Source organism: Podarcis filfolensis, assembly GCF_964270895.1.
Source record: "Podarcis filfolensis genome assembly, chromosome: 9".
Classification (NCBI taxonomy): Eukaryota; Metazoa; Chordata; class Lepidosauria; order Squamata; family Lacertidae; genus Podarcis; species Podarcis filfolensis.
In genome coordinates, this window is record NC_139610.1 from 19,498,248 (window position 1) to 19,508,966 (window position 10,719).

Genomic DNA, 10,719 nt, shown 5'->3' on the forward strand with positions numbered 1-10,719 from the left:
TCCTCATTTGGCTCCTCATCATGGTTCTAGAGGGCTTATTTGTAATGTAAAATTAGTGTCTTATTTTGGGAGATGTGGCTGGATGCATTTTATCTGTTTTTACTGGCTCATAAAACACATGGAGAGAGAGAACTTTCTACTGTGAGTTTTTTTTACTGGGTCATGTTCAGATTTCATTTTACAGTGGAATCTTTAATGTAATTTAATGTTGAATTATTCCATTCTCTTTTATGGTTTTGCTTAATATTACTGTTCTAGTATGACGGCGATAAAATTAAATCTGCTTGCTTTACTTCCTTTCTCTTGCATCCAGTCGTTAGGTAAAGGTAAAGGTAAAGGTAAAGGACCCCTGAATGGTTAAGTCCAGTCAAAGGCAACTATGGGGTTGAGGTGCTCATCTCGCTTTCAGGCTGAGGGAGCCGGCGTTTGTCCACAGACAGCTTTCTGGGTCATGTGGGTCATAAACTGCTTCTGGCACAACGTAAACGTGACGGAAACCAGAGCACACAGAAATGCCATTTACCTTCCCACCAAAGCAGTACCTATTTATCTACTTGCACTGGCGTGCTTTCAAACTGCTAGGTTGGCAGGAGCTGGGACAGAGCAACGGGAGTTCACTCTGTTGCGGGGATTCGAACTGCCGACCTTCTGATCAGCAAGCCCAAGAGGCTCAGTAGCTTAGACCACAGTGCCACCCACATCCCTATCCAGTTGTTAAGCAGTATAGTGAACTGTGCCTACAGGAGAAGACAGATTTCACAGTCTCTTGTGCTCCATTCTTCCCCCCTGCCCTTTATTGCCATTTTCATACATTTCCTAGCACTTTGTACAGCTGCTGGTGTAGAACGTTTTCTCTGTGCTAATGAACTATCATAGATGATACAAATACTCTTCATTTCCAGTATATATTTGTGGCTCCCATATGATAAGTGCAAATACTCATAATAAAATATTGGCATCTTTGGGAAAGGAATTAATCAGTTATTTGTGTACAAAGATAAGAAAACTGTGGCATGCTTTAAATAAACGTCTATGCATGCCTGTTTCCAACTGTTTCCCCTCCCATGGGTAGGTAGAGGAGAAGGGAATTGCTCTATAGTTGTTGCCTAGGTGTAACGTCATTTTATCTTACCATTTAGATTAGCTGCTTCCTAAGTTTAGGGGCTGGTTTTCTCCTTTCACTACAGAAAACTTCATTCTTGTGTGCGGTTTAGGTTGCTTCGACTCAAAAGAATGACTCCAAACTGAAAAAGGTTTAGAAAAAGGCAATTGATCCCAGAATGTCCCGCTTTTCCTTAAGATATCCCTGTTTTCAACCTAGAAGTATTGGAGGGTATGGTAGGACCACCTTGTTTTCATCAGAGAAATGTGGGTGAGGATGGAGTTGTCTTCCCCCCAAGCCATTTGAAGGCAGCCCTGTATAATGATTTTTAAAAATGTTTAATGTTTTATTATGTTTTCATATACGTTGGAAGCCGCCCAGAGTGGCTGGGGCAACACACAGTCAGATGGGTGGGGTATAAATAGTAAAGTTGTTGTTGTTATTATTATTGCTGTATTATTGTTATTGCTATTAGTGAATAGAACATCCCTATTTTCATCGGAGAAATGTTGGAGGGTATGCTTAGTGAAAATAAACAACAAAGGCAGGAAAAAGGGAGGATAAAGAAAAAGTAAAAGCTCAAAAAATGAATAGAACTAAGAATCCCAACTAGAATGGTCAATGTGACTTGTCAGTGTTAGCAAAGTCTTATCATCAGTCTCACCAAGCTACATGTAAAATGATGAGTTGCTTTTCTCTGTGTATCTACCTCATAGCAACATCTCTTTCTGTAACACTGAGGTCCAGTGCTGAGGGCCTTCTGGTGGTTCCCTCACTGCGAGAGGCCAAGTTACAGGGAACCAGGCAGAGGGCCTTCTCGGTAGTGGCGCCCTCCCTGTGGAACGCCCTCCCACCAGATGTCAAAGAGAACAACAACTACCAGACTTTTAGAAGACATCTGAAGGCAGCCCTGTTTAGGGAAGCTTTTAATGTTTGATGTATTACAGTATTTTAATATTTTTTTGGAAGCCGCCCAGAGTGGCTGGGGAGGCCCAGCCAGATGGGCGGGGTATAAATAAATTATTATTACTATTATTATTATTATTATTATTATTATTATTATTATTATTATTGAAATTCTTACCTTCTCACTAACATAAATATTTATCTTACATTACATTTTAATAAAATGAAGCCTTCCCATTTTGTTTCTACCCTTGTTTCAAATATCTGAGGAAGCATAAACAGGTATTTTAAAAGCCAGCATTCACACCTTGATTAGTGGATCTGTGTAGCCATGAATTCTGCTTCTTAGGCAGAGCCTCACCAGCTGCCTATGGATGCATAAACAGAGCTTCCCCCTCAATAGAAGGAAATAGAACAGTTCATTTTTGAAGGAGCTAAGTGTGCAAAGGAGTACTTGGATATCTGGAGGAAGAGGAAGGGGGAAAGCTCAGTATGTAAACATGCAAAAAGCTGTGGTTTAGATAGAGTAATTGTATTGTAGTATAATGCAAAGTGTACATGATGGATCTCTTCTATCTCCACTGTTGGAGTCAATGCGTCTCTGAATGCCAGCATCTGGGAATCACAACTGCTTTTACACGCAGTCCTGCATGCAGACAACCGCAGGCATCTTGTTTGCCATTGTGAGAACAGGATACCGGACTGGACAGGCCTTTGACCTAATGCATTTATGTTATGTCCAAAATCCAAAAAAGTGTGTGATGCTCAAATAGGCATTAATGAGGAAAATTAGCTAGTAAGTTTTCTTTCTTGAATTAAACTAATAGTTAATAATAATAATAATAATAATAATAATAATAATAATAATATTTACAGTGCCCTAACTAGACTTGAAAATTATTTTGGTGTTGGTTAAAATGGGAAATATGTTAATCTAAACTGGAGCATCTGAGAGTGAGAAAAAGGGAGGAAACATGCTCACTTTACCTTTCTGCCATATTTTGTCTCTTTCTGATTTTCCTAAATTTTACTTTAAAAGTAAGCGTCCATCTCCTACTGTTCCAGGCATATGCTTATAGTAAATACATATTCTAAATCTCAAAAGCTAGAACCCAAAATAATTATATTGGGAGGCACAGGTTAAATCCGTGTCCAGGGCAGCTGTGTACCAGCTCCATCTGGTACGCAGGCTGAGACCCTATCTGCCTGCGGACTGCCTCGCCAGAGTGGTGCATGCTCTGGTTATCTCCCGCTTGGACTACTGCAATGTGCTCTACGTGGGGCTACCTTTGAAGGTGACTCGGAAACTACAACTAATCCAGAACGCAGCAGCCAGACTGGTGACTGGAAGCGGCCGCTGAGACCATATAACACCGGTCTTGAAAGACCTACATTGGCTCCCAGTACGTTTCCGAGCACAATTCAAAGTGTTGGTGCTGACCTTTAAAGCCCTAAACGGCCTCGGTCCAGTATACCTGAAGGAGCGTCTCCACCCCCATCATTCTACCTGGACACTGAGGTCCAGCACCGAGGGCCTTCTGGCGGTTCCCTCACTGCGAAAAGCCAAGTTACAGGGAACTAGGCAGAGGGCCTTCTCGGTAGTGGCGCCCTCCCTGTGGAACACCCTCCCACCAGATGTCAAAGAGAACAACAACTACCAGACTTTTAGAAGAGATCTGAAGGCACCCCTGTTTAGGGAAGCTTTTAATGTTTGATGTATCACAGTATTTTAATATTCTTTTGGAAGCCGCCCAGAGTGGCTGGGGAAGCCCAGCCAGATGGGCGGGGTATAAATAATAAATTTTATTATTATTATTATTATTATTATTATTATTATTATTATTATTATTATATAAAATATTGTGATTTCTACAGCATTTTAAAAAGGCTACCCCTAGATATCTCACATTCTGAGTTAAGAGATACAGAACAACATGAATGCAGTCTACCTATCTATTGGCCTTTGGGGTGATTTGCTTTTCAATGTATTTATGCAAATATGATATTTTAAGGCTGTTAGTTTCCTGCAACAAGAAGTCCAGAATTTTAACTGGGTCCAATTTTAGGGTGTGTTTCTACAGTGGCCGCCAAGTTACTCACGTCTGTATTTAATAATAATAATAATAAAATGCTTGTTTATTGTTGCATTTATTGAAGAAAATACACCATAGGATCTTTCTCAGCATACTTGTAAAAAGGGAGAAACCTACATCCTCACACTTGTTCTTATTTTCTTATGCCAGACAGTACAACTGAAGTCTTCACAAACATATATGTGACCAGCTTTGGACCAGTTTCAGATACAGACATGGTGAGTTCCCCAAAGCGAAATAAATTTTGGCATGAAATTATTTTGTTAAAAATATATACCCCCAACCACTTTACAGAAATTTCACAAGGAACCAGTATGCTAAATTGTATTACTGTATTATCTTGATGATGGCCAGGAACTTCCAAGGCACGGCTATGAAATCTGAGTATCAGAGAAGCACTCCAGACTTCAGGGCCAGTTGCCGTGCCATATCAAACAAAGCTCCATGAAGATGAGGAACTTTGATTGGCCAACCTCATTTTCAGTTGTAGCCACTGTGGTATAAAGTGAATGAGTCTGCAGATGGACTATCTGGTGGGGATGTTGGAGAGAACGGGTGTGCTGGAATTTATCAGCCAGTGTTGTTGACTTCAGGCTTCTAGTTTTATGAAAATGAGAATCAGCCACTGAGCATGGCAGCTTCCCATTCCAATAATAGACTGGCTGTAACTTCAATCACTGGCAATATATATTGTGTACTGTGTACTGTGTACTGGCAATATATATTGGTGAGCTGCTGAGGAACATTTAGTGAGATCTCTCAGCCTCCAAGAATGAACCATTTGGAGGCACCATTCTCTAATTGGGGCTAGAACACAAACGGTCTGATTCTAATAACAAAGATAACATAGCTTAGCTATAAAGGGTGTTTACAGGCATATGAGGCTTATGTGCTTGAAGAGGTGAATTCATTGATTGTGGGAGGGGAAGAGGGAAAAAATACCATTTCTGAAAGAGTCACTCAAAAGAAGATTAGTAATGACATTTTGACTTTTCAGGAAGCACATGGTACACAAATGTGTGACACACACATGGTGTGTTACCGATTCATTTCCGTACAGGTAAAACTAAGCAACCATTTTTACCACATCGGGGTGAGATATCAGTCCAAGGTAAAGGTCCAAGATATCAAACTAGCACTTACACATTTGTTTCCAGTAGTAATTACTCTTTCAACCTTGGAGAGCAAAACTCAAGCCTGACCCGGTGTCAGACTCACAGAATCCAATTACAGCAGCATTTTCTGTCAGGCACGGCTGAAGACTGAAGACCCTGCAGGCAGCTTAGGACATGCCTTTTAAGTAATCTACAATCTGGTAGTTTGAGAAGGTTGCCATCCTGGAGTCCATGAGACTTTGAGCTCTTCTCATAAGGATCACATGGAAGCTGATCTTAATATCCTGCGGTGTCAAAGAAATAATCAAATGTTCTGCTAGAGAAAACCATGGGCAGCAGGCAGTGTACTTGATCAACGCAAGAAGAGGCCATTAAGGGCAAGAATAAAATATTTGGAGTTGTAACTAACAGCTTATTTTGAAGGGCTTTAATGTGAAGTCGAAATGCTTCTCTTGGTGGGATGAAGAGTGTGACAGTTTTACCAAGGAAGGGTAATTGATATGCAAAGTAGCTTACCAGGATCAGAATAAAAAACAAGAAATGGCCTCATTAATTTGTTGACTAGGAAGCTTCATTACATGAGGACATTTGCTTTTCAACCAGGAAGTACATACTTCTACCATCTACCGAAAAGTAATTAATCATTCTAGTCTGTAGACCAAAGTTAGAAACACCACAGATCCATGCATAATTGCTATAGAGAAGTGTGCAATACAAATATAATACAGTAGTAAGCAACCGCAAGAGCCCATAAAAACTACTACGCTGATGACATGTTGTTATGAATTTCCTTATTAGAAACCTCAGCATTAAATAAGAATAAATAGGCTGTTGAGATTCATAGTTTTACTGAAGCAGCTGTTTGATAGAAGGTAGTGAGATCAGAGCATTGGCTCCCTTAATCACAGTGCTCCCTTTGTTAAACAAAAAATACAAACGACTCAACCTAGCCAATGTTACATCTAATGCAACTCTTGTCACCAGTTGTCGCTGAATTTGTCACATGTTTTGATTTCAGTCAAAACGGGTTCTTCACTAACATGAACACAGATTATTGATATTAGTATCATGTTGAGCTCCTTTTCATTACACCAGTGCTCTTCGTTTCTCTTGACAAGTGTTAAACGATATGCCATTTGAATTTGTCCAGGGCATTTCTCATTAGTGGAAGGGCTCTTGTTACACTTCTCAAATCCCTGCTGAAATAACATATACTGAATAAGGCACTTCAAGAAGACAACTGGCTATAGAGCATATGTGGTTTATGCATAATGATTAAGGATAGCAGTTAGTCAAGTGAATAGCAAAATTTTATCCATATGACACAAAGCGTTACATCTTACTTTAGCAGACGCATTATTTTATTGATATTGGTCACTGTGGGCCTGATTTGCCATTGCGGCACATGTTAAGTGTGAAACACATTTTTTTTTTTTAAATCTAGTGAGGTGGGTGGAGAATTCACTTGGCAGCATTTCGCACTTGCTTTGCTTGGGTGTAAATGAGAACATAAGACACACAGCAATGGATAACAGAATCCTAGTTAGCATTTACAGAAATGATTGTTCTCCAGAGAGCACTTATGGAAATGAAAATCTGTGCCTCAAAATGACAGCCACAGTCATTAGCTGTTGGTCTCAGTAGTCAGCTATATAAAAGTGGTTAAAGTGTTTACTAATGCCAAGGGCCGACATTAACTCGAAAATGTGAAAGTTACTTTCCACTTTTTAAAAATAAAAATGTTGGCAATGTTGAATAGCCAGCTTCCAGATAATTCTGTGCAGGGACAAGCCTGAAATAATATACCCCATACTTTAAAAGGGAAATTAATGAGAGATCTTCTGAGCAGGATTGCTTTTGGTGTGCAATGACACAGAAATACTGTGTTCAGCTTCTCAGTATAGTTGGGAAAATAAACATTTCTTTGGAAAGGAGATGCAATTAGGTTTCCTAGGCAGTTTTAATTTTTGCTTCTTTTTATTTTTTAAAGGAAGTTTTTTAAAAACAAAACAAAAACAAAACCTCTTTGTTTATAGCATAAGATTATTATTTTGGCATTGTCTTTCCTTGGTTTTCTGACTATCCATTGTTCAGAGCCACCTCATATGCATTTAGTGGTGGAAACACAAGATTGAAACCCCTACTCACAAAGCTTCCATGTTGGCTTCAGTCAAGTCACTATCTGTCAGCCAAACTGGAATCAAAGAATTGTAGAGTTGGGAAGGGGTCACTAGGGTCATCTTACCCAACCCCCTGCAAGGCAGGAATCTTTCACCCAATATGGTACTTGAACCCATGACGCTGAGATTAAAGAGTCTCATTCTCTACCAGTTGAGCTATCTACCTCAGAGGTTGTTGCTGTACACCACTTTAATGAAGTGTGAGCCTAATACATAAATAGAAGCGGAAACACAGGTAAGCTACCGATAAAACTATGATAAACAAGGCCATGTTTCCCCCTATTTGAATTACTTCTATTGTGGGATGTAATCCACTGAGAGCAGTCAAGTACAACATTCCTTGTTTTCCTAGAGTGGACATGCAAGGGAATGTTTGGCAAGGTTTACCAGGGGTTGGCAAGGTTTACCTCGCCTGGGCCTGTTCACTCCAGTGGAGATCCCCCTGTGGGCCGGATTGCGTACTTGCCCACGATTTCCGGCGTCTGCGCAGACGTGATTTTTTCCAGCACCGCAGAAGTGAGTCCCCCCACCACGCTGTGCCGGTTTAGCACAGTGTGAGGGGACTCGCCAAGCAGGCAGCTCGGTTTGGGGGTGGCTCGTTGGCCGGTTAAACATCCCCCGTGGGCCGCTTGTGGCCCATGGGCCTTAGGTTGCCTACCCCTGGTCCAGCCAGTCGAAACTTCCTGTTCCTCTTGACCTGGAGCATCCTTCCTTGCATGTGACTAGTGCGTGGGCTTGACCTTTCCAGACCTGGTAAAAGGCCAAGGCATGCTACCACTCTCTCCCCTTTTCCATCTTCTTTTCGTCCTGTGAACTTCCAGCCAAGCGGTCCCCCAGGCCATCTCCCTTATGGGGTAAACCTGTTTTTATACGTTTGTAACTTTAAGCCTTAAGCCTGCCTGATCGTGAGCAAACTTTCTTTTTATTGCTTATGAATAAGACTGTGGTGTCTTTATTCTTTTAGGAGGGATTCAAGGGGTTTTACCAGGAAAATATTAGAACACATTTCAATCTGGACAAGCCAGATTGAATTGTGTATTGTCTCAAGAAACTCACACGAGTTTGCAACTTGTTTTCTGCTATGTAAAGGGGAATGCACTCTGCTAAGTAAAGGAACTTGCTAGCGCAAGTTAGGAAGGGTATTAATAAACAATATATCCTCTCCTGCCACCCTGAACATCCGCACATCTACAACTGTTTAGAGTTCTGAAGAAAATGCCTATCATTATGATGGGTGGTGGGAACAGAGAAGTTCAGGGGAAACTCTCTCCCCATCCCTCCAACCTAGATGTGGCAATTTTTGACTTGGATTGCAACTTGCAACCTTTGTCTATTGAACTCAGAGAGAACCACAGAGAAACCAGCCCATCACCCTCTCTAGTCTTGCTGCTTCATCTCCTCCTTAACCTCCTCTGGATTCTCATTTCTTGAATACAGTAAAATGGGGCAAAGTGATGAAAGAAATCCAGAATCTGGAATGTAGACACATGCTTACTTACATGTTAAAGCTAATCCTAAAGCAATATATGGGACGGGAAAGGAAAATGGAGACAAGGAATTGGAGCGAAGGCTTTGGCTTCACTGTGTTCCTTCTCTTCCTTCCTCCTGTGCAAATTGCATAGGACATGCACAGCTTGTGTTTCCTGACATCTACCACAGGAACAGGGGGAGTATGGGTGCTACATGTTTTTCAGAGACAGAAAGGAGGTAACGTAAGTCAGATACTTTTCTGTGCTTTTAAAGATGACCACAAGTGGGATTTGAACTCTACCAAGCTCTTGAAGGCAAAAGAAATAGAATCTTCAAATAGAATCTTCAAAAGTTACTCTCTCCTGTGGAATCCTCAGTTTTCAATTTTGCCTTCAATAAAGCGGTTCCTTGTTACCTCTCTGAGATTTCATTTGTTGGTTCAGGCTTGTAGTTTTATTTTCTTTGTTTCCTCTCTCTGTTTTTGTGTGTTTGTTTTTGTGCTGCCTCCTTCTGTTTCTGAAAAACAGAATAGAAAAGAAGAGTAGTGTTTTTCACCTTCCCTTCCCTTCTGCCAGCCATTTTCCTTAGCCCTGAATTCCCTTCTCATTTTGTCTCTGTCACCCAGTATCGTTCACTCTTTCTCTGTCTCCATGGCAGGACCAGCTGTTTTTACCTCAGCCTGAAGATCCTTATCTGTGTCTGGGCACTTCATTTCCATATTCCATTTTCTCCAACCCTATTTGTTCTCAGTTACTGCCATACAACGTGGCGAAAGCTCTCAAGCAGTGGCGTAGCGTGGGGGGTGCAGGGGGGGCGGGCCGCACCGGGCGCAACATCTGGGGTTAGGGCAAATCCATGGGTTAGGGGGCGCAAATCCACGGGTTAGGGGGCGCAAATCCACAGGTTAGGGGGCGCAAATTACTTGCCTTGCCCCGGGTGCTGACAACCCACGCTACACCACTGCTCTCAAGAAGTCTTCCATTCCCTGCAAACAGCATTTGTGGGCCTCTCAGCTCTCTTGGTGCTAGCTAGCTTCAACTTCAGCCCCTGTGCAGAAAAAGAAAAAGGCAGACATAGTAATTTCCACTAATTCCTGCCTCCCTTGCATCAAAAAGCAACTGTGGAAGCCTCACAAGGCCCTGGTTCTTGGAGTGCCTTTAAATAGCTTTCCCCCCTCCATCTTTGAGTGCCAGACAAGGCTTCTTAGTGGTGTCTTCACTGTCCAGGCTGAATTTATACAAGCTGGGAGGTGGAGGCAGCAGCAGTGGGGTGAGAGCAGAGTTCTGTATGTCTGGATCCTAAACCCAAGTCCAAGATGGTGAAGTTGCCTGCCTTAGTCCCTAAGGTTATTGAATCTGAACTGGATACACCTCTTCAACACAACCGTGGCTAATGCAACGATCATTAAAGGTTGGAGCAACAAGTCATGGATCAGTTGCAAGGATAAATTGCTGCTTGTTGATGCACTGGTGACAGGATCAGCCCATCACATACTTCATCCTAAGGACTTGGATGCACAACAGAGCAGGAACTGGATTTGGGTCTCAAGTGAGTGCATGCGGGAGTCGGTGGTGTGGGTAATTTCTTCTGCCCCCATCTTTGCCAAAGCTTCTCTCTTGAGACTGGAGGACCTGCTGGATGAGGCTAACCCATAGCTCAATACTCTCTTAAGCTTTAAAAGTTGGCAGCATTTATTTCAGATGTGATTCAGTTTTCAGGTTGCTTATTGGTGGCAAGTGACTTGGTAAGGAGAGTTCTCTGGTTGTGCCACTGGGAGGTGGTTGCTCTCTTCTGCTCCAGTTCAGCTATGGAAATCTATGGGGGGGGCATGCTCTTAAGAGCTGCTGCACTCC

At 41.9% G+C, this 10,719-nt stretch overlaps 1 protein-coding gene across 4 annotated transcripts in view; it reads left to right on the forward strand.

Moving 5' to 3' along the window:
• The window catches only part of GABRA2 (gamma-aminobutyric acid type A receptor subunit alpha2), a 72,347-nt gene that overhangs the window by 25,502 nt on the left and 36,126 nt on the right, over positions 1 to 10,719 (forward strand). For all 4 annotated transcript variants that reach the window (XM_083630652.1, XM_083630653.1, XM_083630654.1 and 1 more), the window contains one exon: positions 4,252 to 4,319. In XM_083630652.1, the coding sequence (XP_083486778.1) occupies positions 4,252 to 4,319 (68 nt within the window). The remainder of the gene's footprint in view (positions 1 to 4,251; positions 4,320 to 10,719) is intronic.